Below are 21,506 nucleotides of genomic sequence, written 5' to 3'. Positions count from 1 at the left end.
GCTTCCAAGCTCACCTCTTCGTAGTCATTCTCGGGACTCAGAAAATCATCCACGATGGTGACCCGGGGGCCCAGCTGCTCACTCAGTGCATCCAGGAAGCGGTCTGTATCCCGGCTTCGCACAGGGCGGGAGAAGGTGAACAGCTTCCTTCGGCTGGGTGGGCGGGCAGGGTCCGGGCTGGGAGGGCTGTCGGAGCGGTTGGGCCCGGGGCCTGGCTGTGGGGAGGGCGCCCTGCTGCTGTCCAGGCTGGCGTAGGGGTGGGACTCGGAGCTGCTGGGGGAGGCCAGGCCCCCTGAGCATAGCGGGTAGTAGCAGGGAGAGGGCAGGAGCCGCTCGCTGGGCCAGGAGACGTTGGACAGGGTCCTGGGCCCTGGGGTGGGGGGTGGAGCGTGAGGACCCCTCTGCAGTCAGTACCGGGGTCCAGGTACTGCAGGCTGGAGGGGAGGGGCCCAGGGCAGGCTGGCTCTGTGTCCCCAGGGCGCTCTTCCTTCCCTCTCTGGACACAGCACAGGAAGACCCTGGGAGACCCGCCTCCCCAGGTCCTTCCCGGAGGGTGAGCAAAGGTCAGAGTGTAGGAGTGGGAGCACTGCTTGGCCCCAGGACAGGCAGACCCCAGTTCATCTTGGAAGGGACACCAAGCGTCCCACCCAGACCCCACCAAATGCAACTCAAAGGGCAGAGTGGCCTTCTCCATGAGGCACCTTTCACCTCCACTAGGCCCTTAGCTCATAGGAGCATCTCCCAGGGTCCCTGCATTCTGAACAACAGAGAAACAGCATGTACCTCCTATGAGCCACCCTTTTTCCCGCTGTCCCATTTACACAGCAACATAAACACTTGAGAGTTTATCCATAGCCACATGTTAATTTGGGGACGTCTTTGGGGATAGTACTCTGCCTTTCTAGCTCTATAGAGGATCATATCGTGGGCACCCCTCACATGTGTGGCCCCTAGCCATGGAGGCTGCTAGGGTTCCCTACAACCCAGTCCTTGGCCATGGAGCAAAGTATGGGGGGGAAGGGAGTGTGTCCAGGGTTCTGCCTGGAGGTGGAGCCAATACCCAGACAGTTGGCCAGGAGGACAGAGAGCAGTGTTGCCCTCAGGATCTGAGGTTGGCTGAGCCCCTACCTGCTGTGACTGCTGGACTGGGCATTGGAGGGGAGGCATGGGATCTGGACGTGGTCCCCATTTTCCCTTTAAAGCTGCTGCTCAGGCGGGACTCCAGCTCTGCATAGACAGCTGACATCTGGGGGAGAGGGGTGGAAGTTAGCTCAGCCTGCCCCCACTTCCTCTGTGTCCCTAACATGACCTGGGAGGTCAGGTCTGGGTGGTCTGGGAGACTGGGAACCACCCCAGCCACATGGGTCTCTCATTCTCCACCCCCACCAAACCACGAGGAGGGTAGAGAGGTCTCACCATCTTGGGGTTGGGGGTCTCAGGGAGGGACGTGCCATCGCCTGCCTGGCGCTCGCCTGGGATGAGAGGAAGTGGCATCTCGGGGCAGTCGGCAGGACCTGCAGGGGAGTCCGATGAGCCACATCTGAGGGTGGGTCTACTGACCACTTCTGAGTCCCAAGGCTCAGACCCAGCCAGGGTCCATGGAGAAAGTACCAGCAAGGAAGGCACCTGCTCAGCCCTGCTCACCCACATTCCCAGGGGTTTCCGATCTCACCACATCCATTTTGCAGGTGTGGAAGCACAGCCCTGGCAGCACCCTCCCAATTGCTCCAGTCTTTCTGTCCATGGCCTCACCACAGCTGAGGCTGGACTCCAGGCCTTGGGACCGGAGGCTTCGGCGGCATATGGAGGAGGCCCTCAGGGAGCTTCTTGGCTGCAGCTCAGGCACTGGCTCAGGCTCAGGCTCCAGGTCCAGCTCAGGCTCAGGCTCTGCTGGGGAACATGAAGAGGAGATAAGCCCTTTATCCTCTCGGCCAGACAAGAGCCTCCACACACAGGGAGAGGTATCGATGGCCTTCTGCCCCGGCCAGCTCTAGGAAAGCTCTCAAGGGGAAGCCCTGGCATGGGAACCAGATGCCAGGAACTGGAGGGACAAGGGGGTGATGGAGCTTGAGCCTAGCAGAGATGACCACAGGCCTCTTCTCATGACTAGAGCCTAGGACATAATGATTTCCAGTCTCAACGACTTGTGCTGCCCACAGGGAATTTTGGGGTAAAATGGAAGGTTCTAGCCTTAGGTAGATGTGTGGAACATTATCCTGCACCCTTAGCTTCTTGCTACAATCCTTCATCTCCCCCTACCCCTGACAAACTGTGGGTCCCTGGGGCTGGGGAGGTGGATACATAGGGCCAGCATGCAGGAGAGCTGCAGGCCGAGACAACAGGTGCCGTGTGTCTAGAACAAATGCATAGGGTTGGGCTCACTTCTGATTCTGGAGGCCTAAACGCATGGTTTGTGGGCAAAGGGGGAAGGCTGTGATGGGTGCACAGCAACATGAGGCTGAGGCTACAGCTGGCATGGGTCCTGGTGTGCATTGTGTGCCCCAGCCCCAGTCAGGTGTGACCCAGCTATGCGCTCACGATCCAGGCCTACAAACAATGTCCACACAGTGCCTTGATCTCCCGCACACTTGCCAGGATGCAAAGCACAGCCACTGAGGTCACCCCTATTTTCTGTGTGAGAAACCTCAGACCCCTCAAGCCATTATAGGGGATATCTATGCTGCTTAAAGGTCAAGGTGAGGGCACTCCTAGGACCAGACCAGGTGTGATGGGCAGATATTTGCAGGGCGCAGGGGTACATCCGTGTGCGGGTAGGGCCCAGGTACCGGGGCTTTTCACCTGGAAGTGAGTGGAAGGCAAGCCAGCTCACCTGTCATGGCTGTGTAGCCCAGGAAGCATGCAATTTTCTCCTGGCACAGCTCCTGCTCCTCATAGGTCAACAGCTGGTAGATGAACTGCCAGAGGACCTGCTTGGCAGGTGTGTCCAGCACAGGATAGACGTCGACAATGAGGGTATCAATGTTCCTGGGGGAGGGTGCAAGAGCAAAGTGCTAATTGTCCATGAGCTCACCATGGGTGAGGGCATAAGAGGGGTGGGGAGCCCCTGCAGGCCATAGAATGCAGCCTCATGCTGTCTCCCTCCCACAGGGCAGGAAAGCAGGCAGGAAGGCCATCCAGACTCAAATCCTGGCTCTGCCTCTTACCAGCCAAGTGACCTTTCTCAAGTTTCCTAACTTCTTTATGCCTCAGTTTCCTTGTCAGTGGAATAGGGACAAGAACAGTACAAAGCTGCTGTACAGAGTTCTTGGGAAGATTAAAACATGTAGCATGTTGGGAAAGCAGACTCATTACAATTGACCCTTCAACAGCGTGGGGTTAGGGGTGCCGAACCTTGTGTGGTAGAAAATTCATATGTAAATAACTCTGACTCCCCCAAAACTTAACAACAATCATCCTTTGGTACATGAGGGGGACTGGTTTCAGGACCTCACTTGGATACCAAAATCCAAGGATGCTCAAGTCCCTTATAGCCGGCCCTTGGCCCTGCAAGTTCTGCATCTTCAGACTTAACCAAGAACTGTCGGTGGTTGAATCTGTGACTGTAGGACCCTCAATATGGAGGGCCAACCTCATTATTAAAAGAACGTTGAGTATAAATGGACCTGCACAGTTCAAAGTGGTATTCTTCAAGGGTTAAGGATTGGCAAACAATGACCTGTTTTGGAAAGGTCTCACTGGAACATGGTGATACCTATTTGTTTGCATATTATTAATGGCTGATTTCAAGTTCCAATAGCAGAGTTGAATAGTTTTAACAGAGACAGTACTGGCCTGCAAAGCCAAAAATATCTACTCTCTGGCCCTTTAGAGAAATAGTTTGCTGACCCCTGCATTATGTGGAAAAATAAAACTGGATCCTCACAACACACCACATAAAGGTGAACTCTAGGTGTGAAAAGTAAAATTATGAAATCAAAAGAAGATAGTACTTTTGAAATGATGAAAGTTTCTAAAATTGAATGTGGTGATGGTAGCACATATGTGTGACTATTCCAAAAACCAGTGCGTGATACACTTAAATGGGTGAATTGTATGGTATGTGAATTAGATCTCACTAAATACGTTTAAACAAAAGAAGAACAGGAAGTAAACAAGTGAGGGGCCTGGCACCAAGACAATGACACACCTTACGCACCGAGAAGTATGACAACCACTGGATGCTGTCACCGAAAGACACCAAACCAGCCCCAACAGGGTCTTGCGGGCACCAGTCCCTCTGACCACGCTGCAGGTGGTGACTGCCTACTTCTCTTTTCAGAGAAGGCTGTGGCTCACCTAGTTTCAGAGTTGTTTGTTCCAGAGCAGCCCAGCGGTCCCCACCCTGCCCGCCCCTGGTAACAGTGTTGCCCTCATTGTGCTACTCCCCAGCAGATAAAAGAGTTGTGCGGGGCAGGGAGGCGTACTGGTGAGTCTGGGTAGGATTGCGGCCCACCCAGGGCAGGTGCCCACCACCACTCTGATCCAATCACCTGTGCTGGAAGAAGCTTTCCAGGGCCCGGCAGACCCCATAGCGCTCGGGAGGAGTGAGCAGGTGCTCCAGCTGCTGGCTGAAAGTCCTTCCCTGGACCCGGATGCTGGATGGCAGGATGTCCGCCACCCACTGCAGGGAGGTGAGCGCCGACGATGGGTTGGGGGAATCCAAGGAATCAGAGTCTGGGGGGCCATAGGTAGGACAGACACGGGTGACCCATGTCCCTAGTCCAGGTGCCCTCCTGAGTGGGGGTGTGGCCATGCAGAGTTGTGCCCTGGGAGGCACACCTGCTGTCCCCGGCTGGGGATAAGAATGGACGATGAGTCAGGGCAGGTTCCTGATGCCCCATTAGGTTCTGCCCCTGGGGAGTAACACCTGGGGAGGGAAGCTGCAGGCTTGAGGGGGAAAGCAGAGTCCTCTGAAAACTCAGAAATCCCACACATGGCAGCCCCAACAGGGTTCCTGGGGGCCAAGGCAGCCAAGTGGCTGGGGGGCAGGGTCTCACCACTGGCGAACGAGACGAGCCCCTCCTCCACCACCAATGTGGGCATTGCACCACTGCCCTGCAGCATGGACACCACCTTGTCATGGGAGCAGTTCCTGCCAAGCAAAGATGGCCCAGGAGGGCCTGACCGGGATGAGCTCTGTCCACCACCACCCACCATACCTCCCTGTCCTGCCCTAGAGGCCACAGCATAGTCTACTGCTGGGCCAGAAACAGAACCCCAGGCCCTGCCACTCCTGCCTCCTAATCTTTGTAGGAGAAACTCCAGGCCCAGGACCAGCTGGGCACTCTGGGTTGTGCCCACATCACCCCTAGGTGGGGTTCCCAGGCAAGACGCAGATGGCCCATTTGACTCTGTGTTCCCAGCACAGTGTCGCTGGCTGAAAGGATGCACTGACCCTGGCCGGGGTGGGAGGACAGATTTAAGAGTTCATATAGGAAGTGGGACAGACCCCGGGGACCAACTGGTCAAAGGGGATCAGGACTGTGGCCTGAATGTCCCAAGAGACAGGAGTCTTGGGGGACAGTTTATCACTAAGCTCTGATATCCCCAATGGCCTCTGACCTCATGTCCAGTCCATTAAGGAAGAGGATCCGGTCGCCTGACTTGAGGGAAGCATTGTCAGCAGGGCTCCCTGGAAACAAGAAAGGAAGGGCATGCTGGTCAGGTGGGCAGCAGCCTGCTCTGCGAGCCAGACACTGACTACAGTCTGGCCAGTGTGAAATAGGCAGCAGAAGAGAACCAAATCAAGTCAGCAGGTCCCCACATCAGACTCAGGGCCTCTGACCTCAGCTGCTCTCAGCAGGGAGTGACCCGTGGATGGGGGCTGGGGGGCTCAGGGCATGAAGTGGTCAGCTGGAGAAGAGCAGAGACATGGAAGGAACTGAGAGCGAATTTCTGTAGCATCTGTCCATCCTGCAGAGGACCCTGCTCCAGATACCGTCCTGACCCTCGTACCGTGGTCTGTATCACATACCATTCCTCTGTGGTTTCGTTTATCAGGGAAGAAATGTGTCTGCTACAGGGTGGCAGGCTCCTCCCTCAGGCTGGGAAACATGGCATATTAATCATGCTTCTTATTTCCTGGACTTCTGGAGCTTTGACCTCTTGGGCCTTGCTAATACTGGGAGGAGTCTCCTCCAGAGTTAGCCAAATCCCAGAGATGGTCAAGGGGTGGTGTGCAAGCACGCCATTCACGTGCAAACCAACTAATCCTGGACCCCCACAAGCCCACTCCTCTATGGGGTCTCACACTCTGGGTCATGACTCTCTGCCCGAATCACCCAGGGCCAAGTACAGACAACTAGGGACAGCCCTGTGTCCCCAGATCTTGGAACTTTCTCAAACTAGCCAATCCTAAACCTGTTTAGCCTGCTTCCCCTGCCTCAGCCATTCCCATAAAAACCACAAAAAGGGTTCTTGTCCCTGAGTTCTCCTCACTCCCTCTGTCTGCCTCCTGACTGATCCTGGTACTGCCCTGGGTGGCCTGTGTGGCATCCCGTGCCCCCTGCTCTTGGGAGCCGTGAGTCACCATCTTTTCAATGGCTGCTCTCTCTTGGCCTGTTGGCCTCATCATATCTGAATAATAACAAAGCCTACATTTTAACAAATGGGAGCAGCTAATTCTCACTCTGGCTGGTTGACTCCCAAGGTGAGACCTACCTCAGCGCTTACTAGCCAGGGAAGGGAGGGGGGCTGGTAAATTTGCGCCTATAGATATAGTATTTTTTTCTTTCTGTCTCTTATTAGTCTTCAGTCTAATTTGGAATCAAGTGGCGGGGGATGATAAATAACTAAATAAAATATACACTTAGATTGGGAACAGTTTTCTCTTGAGGCTGTGGGGAAAGTCTGTTGAGGAAGGGAATGACCAAGGAAAGTCCTTTCTCTGGGACTAAAAATGGAGCGAGAGTATTGGTCATAATGAATCCAACCTGGCCTGCCTGGAAGCCTGGGCCAGCCTGGGGGTAGGAGAGTCAGAGGGGTGTAGCAGGGGATTTAAGGTCACTGAGTCAGGAGCTGGGAAACCCCAGGTTCTGCTCCTTGATTTGCCAGAACCTCTCTAGGCCTCAGTTTCCCAGTCTGTAAAAGCTCCCATCAATGCTTCATTTGACTTCCTATGAAGGATGGCATGGAATTAACAGTTTAAAGACTGGGCTGGGCCTCCCCGGTGGCACAGCGGTTGAGCGCTGGGTTGCGAAGCGGCCCGCGGCCTCTGCAGCGCCGGTTCGATTCCCGGCCACCGGGGAGGGTCGCACATGGCACACAGACCTCTCCTGCCGCCCGCTGCTCCCCTCAGCAGTGTACTTTGGTCCTTCTGCCTGCTCTGCTCCCCGCTCTGGCTCTGGTGAATTCTCTCACCCTCCCGCGCTTCTGACCATACCCAGTGCTTGTATAAATAAATAATCTTAAAAAAAAAAATAAAGACTGGGCTGAGGAGAACAGTACTCCTGGATTTTAACATGGCCCTAGACCAGGTCTCTCTTATAGAAGAGGCAGGGATAAGGAGGGTGTGGTGTGGGCAAAACATTTGGAAGAGACAAAGAAATTAATCATTTCAGGGCCTCCCAGGTGGCGCAGCAGTTGAGCGCTGGGTTGCGAAGCTGCCCGCAGCCTCTGCAACGCCGGTTTGATCCCCGGCTGCTCCCTGGCCACTGGAGGAGGGTCCCACATGGCACACAGACCTCTCCTGCCGCCCGCTGCTCCCCTCAGCAGTGTACTTTGGTCCTTCTGCCTGCTCTGCTCCCCGCTCTGGCTCTGGTGAATTCTCTCACCCTCCCGCGCTTCTGACTGTACCCAGTGCTTGTATGTATGTATGTATAAATCAATCAATCAATCAATAAATCTTTAAAAAAAAAAAAGAAATTAATCATTTCAAAAGAAAGCTCCCTAGAAAGCTGCCTTCAGGCTTTTCCTGAATAGTGTGGCAACAACTTGCCAAGTTGTTGCACAAATCTGAGATGAAGTGGCAGATGCGGGTCATCAGGTTCAGTCTCAGAATAAGCTGATGGCCAGAACAGTGATGCAAAGGCTCTGAGCCACTTCCCCGGGAATCAGAAGATGCCCGTCTCACAGACCTGTACACTGGAGACCGAGATACAGGGGGCAGAAAGGACACAGCATCAATAGGGGGCTATGTCACTCTGAAGGGGATGTGTCATTGACAGCATCACGCTCAGACCTGGCAGGACCTAGGTGCAGGTGACCCAGTCCTATGGGGCAGTTACAGGGAGGAAGAATTCAATTCAGTACCAGGGGACTCCTCTGCTCCACGGTCTCCTGAATGGTGTCTTACCCTCACGGTCCCCTGGGGCAGGAGGTGCAGAAGGAGGAACGCCTACACAGAGAAGGTGCTGCTACTTCAAGATGCCACCATTTAAGGAGCAAGCTGGGTAGGAGGAGGTGGGGAGTCCAGATTGGTGGGGGAAAGTGAGGGGATTGTATGGGGGGCAGAGTCCTGAGGCCTTCTTGCCTGTCTAGTCTGGCCTGTTCAAGAGTCCAGTTCACAGTGGGCAGATGGCTCAAGGAATGTTGCTTGGGGCGCAGCCTGGGCAGGCATCAGCTCTGCCTGGGTGCTCCAGTATCCCTGGCAGTGAACCACTCCTCCCTGTGAACACAGGAAACCTCTGGATGAAGACCTCAGCTCGCTTGGCCCAGGGGTGACCCTGCTTGGTGGGCGTTTGCCCTGATTTGGACCTGCTGCTCTGTGGTACTCAGAGGTTGGTTGGGGGGAGGGTGGTTGCCGAGTAGCAGCCTAGCAAGGTCCTTCAACCCATCCTGGGCCTTAGGGACTTTTAGGGTAACTGGCCCACCCCTTACCGGGGAGGACAGACTCAATCCAGACCGGTCCATGTCCGCGCAGCGTGAAGCCGAAGCTCTTGTTGCCCTTGTAGACTCGTACTGTCCTGGGAGACAGAAGAGGAAAGTAGGGGGCAGGCAGCGTGCCCTGCTCCGGGGAGAGGCAGGCTGGCCATATTGGCGGGAGAGGTCCAGCGTCCCGCTCCTGCCGGCTTCCAGGCGTCCATCCTCTGCCCCAAGCCCTCGACCCTGGCGTCTCTCCCCCGCGTACCTGCGCGCGCCCCCGGGGCAGGCGCGACCGCCCAGCAGCGAAGCGGCCTTGCGCGGGGGCGGCTCATCCGGGCGGCGCGGCGCGGCGCTGGCGCGCGTGGACACCAGGAGGCGCTCGGGCCTCTCCTCGCTGCGGCTCCGGCGCAGCCGCTGCGCTCCCTGAGCCCGCCGGACACGGCACAGTTTGCCCAGCAGACCCTGCGACACCACCTCGTCGAAGCGCGCCCGGTGCTTCTTGGGGATGAAGATCCTGCGGGTGAGGACCGCAGAGTCGAGGCGCGCCCGCTGGCAGCGCCCGGATCGCGGCAAATCGTGATCCAAAAGGTGCCTCTACTTGGGGACCACCCTAACTTGCGCCTCAACCGGCTATACAAGGAGCACAGCACCCGGTTTCCTCCACCTTGTGAAAGTCACGTTACAGTGTCCCTACTGCTCCGGCCTTTGGAGAGGCCTCAGTTCCTGCAAAAGTTAATGCATGGAACCAATCCTCCACCTGCCTTGTCTTCCCATCTCCTGCCTCTCCCCTACTCCCTCGTGTCATCACCTTGCACCCGCTAGGCCAGCACCAGGCTGGGATCCCCACCATCGACCTTCTCCCGGCATGATTCCAGTAGCTCTGCTGGAGAAAATTGAAGCCACAACCCTCCCAGAGTCAGACTCCCCCATACCCTCAGGATACTCCAAGTGTTCCCACTGGCTTCTCTGGCCAGCCCTCCTACAACTGCCGACTCAGAATGTGATTTTGCTCAGGCTTTTGTTCCTGTCAGGTACACTCTCTGTTCCCTTAGCTAAACGGGGTTCCCTTCAACACCCAACACTGGCCTTCCTTCAATTTAATCCTGTGCCAGCCAGGGACTGGGGTACAAAGCTGGAGATACGGTGTGGTTCCCACTTTCAGAGGAGTGGGCATGGAAGTGGTGAGAGGCAGAAGAGGCTGGCATGGCCCCTGTGTGGAGTCCACAGCCTGGAATGATGCTTGGTGCTCATGGGTCTCCTTTCTGAGGCTGGAAGCTTTTTGAGGGCTGAGTTCATAACTCAGCTTCGGACCAGCGCACATGGGAGGGACTCTCAGTGACTCCATGGGTTCTTCATGAGATCCAACCCCACCTTTGAGAAACAGCAGTGGTCCATGTCCTGGTAGCCTCCCTAGTTCATGGCAGAGGATTCTGAAGCTCAGAGAGGATGTGTAACTCCCAGGTTACACAGATGGGCCCTGGGAAACTGGGATTCAAGTTCAGCTTCTGAGCCTTAGCACAGTGGTGGGGCTCTGATCAGGGTTTGAGGAGCTCGGGCTGCTAGTGAGGCCCCCTGGCTCCCTCCCAAGGCTCCCTTTCCTGTTCTTTATACCAGAAAACAAGGCCAAGGGCATGGAGAAGAGGGAAGAGTGAGAGCCAGCTGAAATACAAACCCTCTGAGGTCCCCCATGGGCCCCCACTCAGTTCCTCTGACCTCTGTGGGGAGGATTAATAAGCCTGGGTGAGCAGAATAAACTGCCTGGTGGGAAGGGATATATATCCTCCAGGAGGAGGGGTGCATCCCTGTAACCACCACCACCACCACCCCCACCAGCCCAGTGAGCTCTATTCCAGGTCTGGATGTTCCAGGCAATTAGGAAGCCAGAATGAATGGCCGGCTCAACTCTGCCAGGAGTGTCCTGGCCTGGCCTGATATGCAAATCCTTGCCCATCTGCAGTGATTCTCAAAAATCTGCAGCTTCAGCCTCCCTCCCCAGATGGTCACTCAAGTTCTCCAGAGACTGACCCCTCCATCTGCTTGGCCTGCACAACCTCACATTCCCCCCCACACCCTTTCAAGCCCACCCCATGCTTCATGCCCAGGGAAAGAGATGATGGCATGCCTGAAGTGGTCCACTTCAAACTTTTAGGCCTCAGTCACAGGTTTCAGAGAGCAGCACCCCCAAACCCTGGGACCAACCTGGGTGGGGGCCAGCTGGGGCTCCACCCTCAAGCAACAGTTAGAAAGGCCTTGCCCCCTGGTGAGAACCAGGGTTAGTAGCAACTGCACAGGTGCAAGAGTTGGGTGACCCATTCGCTGTTTGATGTCCTTGGGGTCATACCAGAGCCCAAGGCTGCCTGGTGAACTAGTCATCCTTCTTCCCAGCTCCCTTGACCCCTCCAAGTGGCTCCGGTCTGTTCCCTATAGATCTAGCACAGACAAGACCAGAGAAGCCTCAGGAACCTTTGTGGTCCCTCTGACCCCCACAGCTAGGCCAACCTTCAGGGCACCTCCAGGGGGCCACACAGTGACCTTTGCACTCAATTCTCTCTGCCTGGAGAATCAAGTCTAAATCGAACTCCAGATTCCACCAGGATTGGTCCTAGGGTCCTATCTCTCCTCGCCACATTTCCTGCCTCATTCTCTGTGCAGTTTCCCAGACCAGCCCAGTCGCAGGAAAGAGCTTTTCAATCCCAGCCCGAGATCCTGGACCCAGATCTCAACCCCAAGGGTCGGTCAAGCTCTGGGCGCCCACGCAGAGAACTCGCCCTCCTGTATCCTTGCAGTCTGTTTTCGCCCTCCCCAGCTTTTGGGCCCGTACCAGGTTCGGAAGGTGCCCACCCAGGGCAGGGAAGCCCCCTCAAAGCTCTAGCCCCACCCAGTTTCAGGCCGGCGGGAGGCGGGTCCGCCGCGCGCAGGGCGCAAGGTTCCCGGGGCGCAGTGGGGAAACTACCGAAAGTGCCGAGAGAAGCCCTGGTCCTTCCCCATCTGGAGCCGGCGACGGCGACGTGGCTGGTGCCGACGGGCAGGGCTTGGCCAAGCCCGGTAGCAGAGATAGGGTACCGCGACTCCACGCGCCTCTGCCGGGCGAGCGCGCGCGGCCCCTCCCGAGCTGGTCCAAGCCGCGGCCCCGCGCCCGCCCCTTCTCGGGTGGCCCCGCCCCGCCCCTCCCCTCTGGGGGACCCTTGGCTTGCTCCCTGGAAGCTGGGGGAGGTTGGATGCCTTTACACTGCCTCCTCTAGGCACCCTCCGGAGATTCGTACCTACGCAGGTGCCAAGCCTCGGACTTCTCGGGCCGTGGCGCCCTGACCACAGGCAGAGTGGTGGGTCCCACTGGCTCAGCGAGACTGAACGCCACAGTTCAGAGGGCGGCTGGTAGCTCTTTGTAAGCCCTGGGCCGCTTTCCGGAAGGGGTGGGCTTTGTCCCGGGGCCCAGGGTTCAGCAGAGGTGGGCTTGGGCTAACAAGTGGAAGGCCTCTCCCCCTACTCGGGAAAGCACCAGTGGAGAAAGGCTAGAAGGGAAGCCTTGAATGACAAGTCAGCAGATGAGACTGCACCAAGAGAATGATGGGGAACCAGGAGGTGGCCGCCACCACCCAGACAGGCTGGAAGGGCAGGCCGAGGCTGGAAACCCTGGGGACTTGACCTGTCTCAGTCATTGGGAGGAACAGTTTGCATGGCCCTACCTAGGGGTTCCTACAGCCCATCAAGGGCAGGACCCTGTAGACTTCCTGATGGTCTTTGGTACTGATACTGTGTCCAGACCATGCTGCCCAGTACACCTCAGCCTCCCATGCCTGTTCCATTCCTGCCTCCCCCCACCCCCAACCCTACCACCAGCTGCGGTGTTCAACCCAGCTGGCTCCACATTTCTCCTTGGCGGCAACAGGAAGCCAGAGCCAGCACTCAGGCAGTGTCCTCATCAGTACTTGTCCTTAGCCCTGCCAGGGAGAGAAATAACTGAAAACTCTCACAAAGAGCACAGCTCTCTGATTTCTGCAGGGCCACAACCATCCCACCCTGCTAGGGTCATTTCTAGTTGTTTTGTACCAGCTGCGACAGCCCAGCATTGAAGACTGCCTGTCATGCTGTGGCCAGGGGAGGTGTGACCACGGAGCAGATGCTCAGGCAGAAATCCAGACACAGTCAGTAGTGTGCACGCTGCCTGGGTCGGGTCCTGCCCTGCACAGTGAAGACACCAAAAAGTTCTGCAGCTGGTGCATCTGGCCAGAGGACCTAAGGCAGCAGGGGAGGCAACAGCTGGCCTTCCCTGAAGTGCCTGCTTCATCCAGAGGGTGCTACTGAAGGCAGATCACTCCAGGACACTTGTTCTCAATAGGGGACAAGTTTGTCCATCAGGGACATTTGGTACATTCTGGGGACAGTTTTGGTTATCACAAAATGATGGACTGGGCCAGTAGGGGGATGCACTACTGGTATCTAGTGGGTGGAGGCCAGGGATGCTGCTAAACTTCCTATAAATACAGGCTGGCTCTCAGCAACAGAGAATTGTCAAAAGCGCCATGGTGGAGAAACCTCTCTCAGGAGAGATTTCCCTTAAGAGAAACCCACACTAACTGAGCACATGCTATATGCTATCGCTTTCACTTAGAGTTTCATGAACTTTTCCCAATAACTGTGTATTATGGTGTTCCTGACACTGTCCTTAAACCAGAAGAGGGTAAAGGCGGTACAGATGTTCCCTCACACAACATATTCACAGCTAATCTCTCACTGCTTGCAGTTGGCAGAGTGCACTGATGTGGTGTCCTACCAAGAACCCTGCTGTGAATACGTAGGGCTGAGCAACCCATTTTACAGATGAGCTGTCGGGTCAATTAACCTGCTCTATGTTGCACAGCCAATAGTAGACTTAGGGTTTGAGCTAGGTCTGCGGGGATTCCAGATTCCAGCTCCACACCATCCCCTTGCCTCTATTGCGTCCACCTCCCCTGTCCCTTGTGTATTTCCTGCAGCACTGGCCTACCCTGGAGCTGGCTAGCTTCCCCATTCCTCCTAGCCACGTCACACTTTCCGAACTGTTCTAATTAGAAAGTAATTTTATCACTTCATCAAACTGGGATCCCTTTGGGACAGACCCATATTAGGCTCTGAGCCCAGGATCACCTGCTGCTATAAAGGAGGATGAGACTCTTCCCTCACATTGCTGCCGCTGACCCAAATCTCACCCTCAGCACTGTCCACGAGAACCTTCCTTGATGCTGGCCATGGGCTATGTGAGCTCTGTCCCATATGGTAGCCGCTAGTCATTTGTGGCTACTGAGCACTTGAAGTGTGGCGAGTGAGGCTGGGAAATGGAATTTTAAATTTTAGTTTATATATTTTATTAATTTAATCTAGCTAGTGATTAATAGTTAATCTATTGATTTAATCAGTTGTTTTGATTTTTAATATTTAATTTAAAATAGCCAGTGGCTATTGTGTGGGATGGTGCAGCTTCATGAGTGCCTTCCACCTTCTTCCAAGCCTTCCCTCAGAGACCATATCATGAGTGGCAGCTTCCCGCCTCTGCTGAGCACAACCCCTGTCCCCCACTCTTCAACCCCTTCTCTACACTTTGGCTGCTCAACCTCTTTTATAAACCTTATCTCTCCTGAGTGGAAGGGGTGTGTCCCAGGGGAACAGCTGTAGGTCTTCATGGCACCTCATCACATGAAGAGTGACGCAGGGTCTGGCACTGTTGGGTTCCTTGGGATTTGTATGGTACCACCCTTGCCTTGACACACGGGGGGTCCACCTCTGTGGCTAGATGCGTGGCCCTGCTAAACTTTTTGGGGGACTGTCTCCCCACCCACCACCCCACAGGCCACCGAACCATAGCAAAGTCATCTGCTGCCTCCTCAGGGGAGCCTGCCCTGATTGTCCCAGGCTGAATTAACCCTGGGGTGTTCCTCAGCTCTTGAAATCACATACCCTTTCTAAGCTCCCTAGAAGGTGCTACCTGGGGATCACCACTGCATCCCTGGCAACCAGCATTGTGGGCCACTTGCCTGGGGGTGGGGGGTGGGGAGGGGGATGGGGAGGAGGAAGTAAGGGTGACTGAAGCCAGGCTGCCAGGGTACCCCTCTCCCTGCAGAGCCCAGCTGGGCACCGCCCCCTCCTCCAGCAGCCTCCCCAATTTTCCTGTCGCACTTGACACAAGCTGACAACAGAGGCTGCTGTTTCATCCTCCCCAGCAGCGACCGGGAATGATGCCGGGAGAGGCATCCCCAGGTGTCCAGGGTTCCCGCTTTCCAGGCAAAAATCCAGCATGGCCAAGGGGGCGCCACCCCCAATCAGGCTCTTGCTGACCAGCTGCCAGGGCTGTCAGTCGCTTGGGGAACCAGATGCTGAAGGAAAAGCAGGGACGGGGGCTGTCCCAGGAGACAGACAGACGCTGGCCAGGGTAGGAGACGGACAGAAGCCGGCGCAGCCTCGGACAGAGACAAGGGGAGACAAGGGGACCGAGAGGGCCTCCAGCTGAGTCCGGGCCGCTGGCGGTCAGGAGACACGCATGCCAACTTCTCAGCGCCCGGCGCGGTGCCCCCAGCTCAGCCCTGGTGGGGAGGGGAGCAGTGGGGCTGCCCACGGAACACTTCCCCAGGGAGCCCTCAGCAGCAGCACATCATCTCCACCACCAGTTCGGTTCTAGAAACAACTTTTTTTCCCCTCTGGATTTTCCCAGCAAGGGGCAGGCCCCTAACTCACCCCAGGCAGCTCATGGTGGCCTCTTTCCGTGGCCTTCTGCGCTCCGCTGCGGAGCTGGGACGCAGTGCCGCCGGGGCTTGGAGAGGGAGGGTGGCCAGCCCGGTCCCTGACATTGGCCAGGCCCAGAGGGAGGGGCAGGCTTGGGGTGAATGGCAGCGAGGGGAGGGGGCGGAGGGGGGGGCGGAAGGGGGGCGGGGGCGGGCTGAACCCAGGAAGAGGGAGGGGTGGAATGGGGGAGCGGTGGTGGGCCAGGAGGCAGGGTAGGGAGAGGAAGCCCCGCAGGATCCCCGCGGAGAACAAATCATTCAGGCTCAGAGCTGTCCAGATGGAAGCTGTGCAGGGCCGTGACACCCTGACAGGAAAGGGATGATTCTGGAGATCCTCTGGTCACTACAGGTGAGGACCCACAAGAAAACCCCCTACCAAGAATGAACTTAAAGATGTTTCAAAAAGCTGAAGCAGAAGAGAATAGAAAGTGCACAGCTGACCAGTCATAGTTATTGCTACTGCCATTCATTTGCTGTGTGGCTTTGGGTCAGCCTCTTGACCTCTCTGAGCCTCAGTAGGCCCCAGGAACTCAGCAAGAGAAGACTCTTCCAGAGCCCTGTGAGGTCCTTGGCACTCATCTGGCATCATCAAAGGACAGAGCACACACCATTTGTAGGGTCAGGTATTGGGGGACACAGCACAACCTAGACTTCCTTCCCTTCCCGTTGTGCCATTCCTCCATCTCAATCAAGACCTCGGTCTACCTTGGTATCCTATTGGGGATTTCCAAGCTCTGGGTTTGGGGACAGGGCAGGGCAGGCTGTGACTTCAGATCAGGAGGTGGATCCTCTTGCAGCCCGTCCCACCTCGCTGAGGCAGCTGTTTCATTCTCACTCAAAGTGGTATCCTGGCACCTGGCCACCCTTCCCAGGGTGACTGACCCACCTTGTTCTGGGGTCGAGGGGATGACAGGGTCTAGTTCAGAAGCAGGCAGCAGCAGTGTCTGGGTGGCAGTGGGAGAGGAGACTCCCCTGAGGGAGACACACTGAGGTACCTGAGGTTGTCCAGGAGTGGTCCTCGGGCCTCGCGGGGCAGAGCCAGGGTGAGCTCCCACACCAGGTCATCCACCCGCTGCTCCGCTGCAAACTGCTTCAGTGCAGAGAACACCTGCTCCTTGGCCGTCAGCTGGTCTCCCAAGATTTCATCCACCTATGAGGAGGGGTCCCACAGGGACCACAGGGACCCGGGACAGAACAAAAGGGAATCATTCACATCCCCCTCCCCCACTGCTTTAGTTTGCCTCCTTGGTATAACTGTTGTGGGAGCACTGCCGGGGGCCTTTACCCACATCACGTCACTTCAAACCTCCCAGCAGCCCTACAAGGGCATGGCTGGTATCTTCCTCTTACCTCTAAGGAAACTAAGGCTGGTAGAAACGAAGTGACTTACCCAGGATGGGGGGACAGGACTCAAAACCAAGGACATCCCTTCCACTAAACAGTGTAAGGATCAAAGGAATCAATTAAGAGCTCAGCCACATGCCAGGCAGTCAATAATTGCTAGTTACTGCTATTATAATACTACACTCCCTTCCACTACACTGTACGCTCAGAGATCCCATAGAGAACATTCTGGCTCCACAAAAAAGCCTGGAGTGTATATGTAGTGCTGAATTCTGACTCCCCTAATGCTCCCTCCAGACTTTGTTTTCTTTGTGTACAAACCAGCTGACACTAATCAAGGCATATTTACTTTATGTGGCTGCTGGAAATGATTGTGCCCATGGGCCCCCCGTTTCTGGAGGGCAGCTGGGTAAGTGTGCCCAAAGTCAAAATGCAGTCATCTAGCCAGTGATCTTGCAACTAGGAACTTCTCCGAAATACACCCTGAGAAGATAAGATGAGTGACAGCGAGGAAGGAGTAAAGAGGCTCATCTGTGTTTTGCTTAGCACTGAGGCCGTAGTGGCCATGAAAATATCTGATGGTGTAGGCTAAAGGACTGCAGCACAGCCACTGGGGGGGATATTTCTGGATTGTTGGCTCTGCAGCCAAAAAGAGAGGAAACCCCAAACGAGATGGGAGGTTATGTTGCAGACGCTGTCAATTGGAAACTCTTGCCCAGGGCTTTGAGTCTTGAAGGAACTGATGCGGAGATGTTGTGAGGACAGGAGAGCAACTGCTTTCTAGAAGGGTCCACAAAGGGATCAAGGAAGACTTTCAGGAAGAGGTGACACCACAGAAGATGGGTGGGTATTATCAGCAGGGCTTAGTTAGGGGTACCGGTTCAGAGGCCACCTGAGTCTGAGCACATCACACCACAGATTGTTGTGTCTCTCCTCTCCCAGATATGACCGCTGAGACCCAGACTTAAGGTTTTACTCCTGTCTGGTCCCAAGCACAGGGCCTGACATAGTAGGTACTGGAATGTTTATGGAACATTCCAGTGCTGCATTTCCAGGTTTCTCTCTCTCTGAGTAGGGCAGGCTGCCATGCTAGGCGCTCCCCTCCTGGTGCCACCCACCATGCCCAGGAAGGTTAATGGCTTGGAAATCAAAGTCAGCAGCAGCCTTGATTCAAAGGAGAACATGGCTAGCTGGAAAGATGTTTTATGTAAGAAAGAGGAAAAAATAGCTCCTCCCTCCTGGGGCCGAGCAGCAGTGCGGGTTTTGGTGTCAGCTATTACCCAGATGCGCTCAACCTACATCTAAGCGTGAGGCACCATCAGGGACACTAATGGATTTTCTATTAAATATCATATCCTTCAAGAAAGAAAAACTGGGGCAGGGAGAATGCTGGCGGGAACCGGGAGCTGATTGTTGAAAATCAACGGGGGCTCCCACAGATGCCCTTCATCTTCTGGAGGCTTTTTTTTTTTTTTTTTTTTTTTTGAGGATTTGCTTTCAGCTCTGGGGGATGCTTGGTGAGCTCTAACCAGAATCCACCACGCTCCTCTCCCTTTTACCAGAAAAGCACCACAGCTGGCCTTGGCTGGGCACCCTGGCCCTTCTTCCTGGCCAGGTCTGCATTTCCACTCTCCTCTTCTGGGGCTTGACCACATGCCCTCCACTCTGAGGAGTGGTGATGAGGGCATAGGGAGATATAGCCTGGTTCTGAGGCAGGTCATATGGGATTACAGCAGAGAATAATTGTAATGGTGTGAATACTTATGTCCTCCCAAAGTTCAAGTGTTGAAAACCCAAGGTCCTAGTAGTAGGTGGGGTCTTTGGGAGGTAACTAGGACATGAAGGTGGTATCCTAATGAATGATATTAGTGCCCTATAAAAGAACAACCCCAGAGCTCCCTAACCCCTTTTGTCATTGGAGAACACAACCAGAAGTTTGCAACCCAGAAGAGGTCCCTTGCTCTACTATGTTGGCACCCTACTAATCTCCAACTCCTGATCTTGGCACCCAGCCTCCAGAACTACAAGGAATCTATTCCTGTTGTTTATGAGCTTCCCAGTCTGTGGGATTTTGTTCTAGTAGCCAGATGGGTCTAAGGTACTCTTGTTCACCAATATTTCTAGCTCCTCTCTTTCCTGGATACATAGAAGACCACACTTCCCAGCATTCCTTGAGGGCAGTGTTACTAATTCTGGCCAATGAGTGCTGATTGAAGGTGTAGTAGTTCACTTGATCCCTGAAGTACCTAAGAGCAAGCGCATACCTTTCCACGCTCTCTTCCTCTTCTTCGGGGAATTTTGAAGCTTCAAACTGAGATGGAGGAGTCTGGGATGCTGATACCTCATGGAGAGGTCAGCTGTCCCAGAGAGTCGCATGGGCCTTCGGAAAAATTTCTGTGTGTGAAAACTAAACTGTGGTGGATGTAAAGGCACCAAGACGCTTGATTTTGGTTGTCACAACAGAGCTTATTGTGGTTATAGAAAGAAAGTCGTATCTTTTGAGTAGATGGACACACTTAGAAAAAGAACACTAAGTATTATAGCATTTATCCTTGGAAATCCTAATCCCTCCCTTGCCTGCTCCCCCTACACTACCACTATGAAGGTGGTAGGAGATAGGGAGAGAGGGTTTCTCCCTATAGGAGATAGGGTTTCTCAGGAGTTGCTTAGATCAGGAGGGTAGAGTCTTCATGATTGGGATTCATGCAATTAGGAAGAGCTCCCTGGACCCTCCCAATAACTGCCCAAATGGACTAAGACATTATGTTAGTCACACAGATCATAGCAAGACTGATCCATGGCTACAGACGTGGGTGAAAATTACAGACATATTTAGTACAAGAAGCTGGGCATCAAGATCACAGGTTGTATAATTCTGCCAAGTCTAGTTCACCAACGGAATAGTCATCTGTAACAGTGGAAGTCAGAACAGAAGCTTCGTCTTAATGGGAGAAATAGACACGGAAAGGGGTACATGGAAATCTTCTGGTGTGAAGAAATTAATCTGTATTCTCCATTCTGTTATTATCTATACTCTATTAGCTTACAGTTTGATGAGGGTGCTGATTACAAGGGTATATGCAGACGTAAAATTTACCAGCTTACAAGCAATCTCTACAAAATTAGGCCAAGGCCGTGACGCTTGAGGGTCTTTACTGTCTCTGAGAAATCTGTCCTTCCAAGTAGCCTCAGCTCCGGAGCCCTCCAGGCCCCATCCAGGCCCCCTCCAAGGCCCCTCCAGTCCCCATTCAGGCCCTGTCCAGGCCCCCTGCAGGCCCCCTCCAAACCCCCTCCAAACCTCTCCAGACCACCAGGCTCTACCCCCACCTACGAACCCCTCCTGGGGAGCCACCCCGCTCGCGAGCCCCGCCCCACCTCCCTACCTTGCGACTGAACTCCTGGGCCTTGCGCCTGCGCTCTCGGTGCACGGCGTCCGGGCGCTTGCGGCGGGCCAAGAGCAGCAGCTCGCCGCCCAGGGAGAGGCCGCGGCCGGAGCGCAGGGGCCGCGAAGTTGTGGTTCGCTGCAGGCAGCCGGATCCTGCTCCCGGGCCGCCGTCGGGGCCCGGCAGCACGCCCAGGCTGGGCGGCACGCGTGGGCAGCGCCGGGCCAGGCGCACGAGTCCCTCACGGCTTAGGCTGCCCACAGCCAGCCCCTCCACCTCCAGGATCTGGTCCCCTGGTCGCAGCCCCCCCGCGTGCGCGCTGCTTCCCTCGGCCACGTCCAGGACATAGCAGGGGCCCGAACCGCCCAGCCGAAAGCCGAAGTCCTCCGGCCAGCCCTGGTTGGTGGCCGGCATGACAGCAGTGGCCTTGTGGCTGGAGAGGGAGAGAGACGCTGTCTTGCGGGGCTGCGTGCTGCCCAAAGGCCCCGCACAGGTTCCAGTCGGGGCTTCTGCCTCTCTGCCTCTCCCCTCTCACTGCCTCTGTGACTCAGTTTCCCTCCATCTGTCTATTCTTTACCCCCTTCACCCTTCAGCTGTCTGTCTGGACCCGAGTTTTCCACCACTCAAGACAACAGGAGAAATACGGCTGAGAGGATGGAGCCCCAGAGGAACAGGTGTAGATGGAGGTGGTCAGAGGGGCAAGGGAGGGAAGGGAGGTCTGCTGGATAAAGGTCTCAGACACCAGGGAGTTAATGTGGAGTCTTGAGGGTTGTAGAGACAGTGATTAGGGCTTGTGGGTTTAGGAAGTGGATTAGGACAGAGCTGAGGCTGCTGGCTCAGTGCCCCAGCAGACACCAGAGGTAAAGGTGGGGTCTCTGGAGATACACACTCATTTCTCTACATTGTCCTTAGTTTTATCGATTGACTGTGTAAAAGACAAAGTCTTTCCTTAAATTCTTAATTTGAATTGATTGTTTTTTTAATCAACAAGCCTACACTTGTTTTCTGTGGGCGAGCTGCGCTGTCTGACCTCCATGGTACACTGTGGTTTCCACAGCCCCCTCTTTCCTAACTGTTCCCTCCACCTAATTGCTCTCCTTACCCATCTTCATCCATAAAAATCCCTTTTCAGGAGCTGTATGAGTCATAAGCTCCCAGAAGCCCAGATTACTGGAGCAGGAAGAGGCCCCAGATCCATATCCCTGGTCTCTGGGGTAATCCT

General features: G+C 55.2%; 1 protein-coding gene across 4 annotated transcripts in view; it reads right to left on the bottom strand.

Moving 5' to 3' along the window:
• GRID2IP (Grid2 interacting protein) overlaps nucleotides 1-20,714 on the bottom strand; it is a 31,461-nt gene extending 10,747 nt beyond the window's left edge. Inside the window, exons 1-12 of one of the 4 annotated variants that reach the window (XM_037507081.2) lie at nucleotides 20,285-20,714; nucleotides 16,553-16,707; nucleotides 9,068-9,316; nucleotides 8,818-8,903; nucleotides 5,563-5,632; nucleotides 4,998-5,092; nucleotides 4,491-4,674; nucleotides 2,831-2,985; nucleotides 1,753-1,890; nucleotides 1,417-1,514; nucleotides 1,129-1,246; nucleotides 15-370 (exon numbers count right to left, since the gene is read on the bottom strand). In XM_037507081.2, the coding sequence (XP_037362978.1) occupies nucleotides 15-370; nucleotides 1,129-1,246; nucleotides 1,417-1,514; nucleotides 1,753-1,890; nucleotides 2,831-2,985; nucleotides 4,491-4,674; nucleotides 4,998-5,092; nucleotides 5,563-5,632; nucleotides 8,818-8,903; nucleotides 9,068-9,316; nucleotides 16,553-16,707; nucleotides 20,285-20,698 (2,118 nt within the window). In that variant the 5' untranslated portion in view covers nucleotides 20,699-20,714. Of the gene's footprint in view, nucleotides 1-14; nucleotides 371-1,128; nucleotides 1,247-1,416; nucleotides 1,515-1,752; nucleotides 1,891-2,830; nucleotides 2,986-4,490; nucleotides 4,675-4,997; nucleotides 5,093-5,562; nucleotides 5,633-8,817; nucleotides 8,904-9,067; nucleotides 9,317-11,755; nucleotides 11,902-16,552; nucleotides 16,708-20,284 lie in introns of those variants that run through there. The other 3 variants (XM_037507082.2, XM_054693677.1, XM_054693678.1) reach the window with 3 other exon arrangements.
• Between the last annotated feature and the right edge of the window lie 792 nt (nucleotides 20,715-21,506).

This window comes from Talpa occidentalis, unplaced genomic scaffold (genome assembly GCF_014898055.3).
Source record: "Talpa occidentalis isolate TD23 unplaced genomic scaffold, MPIMG_talOcc4v2.1 talOcc4.12, whole genome shotgun sequence".
NCBI lineage: Eukaryota > Metazoa > Chordata > Mammalia > Eulipotyphla > Talpidae > Talpa > Talpa occidentalis.
Note: the sequence above shows the minus strand (reverse complement) of the source record. Positions and strands in the feature narration are given on the sequence as shown.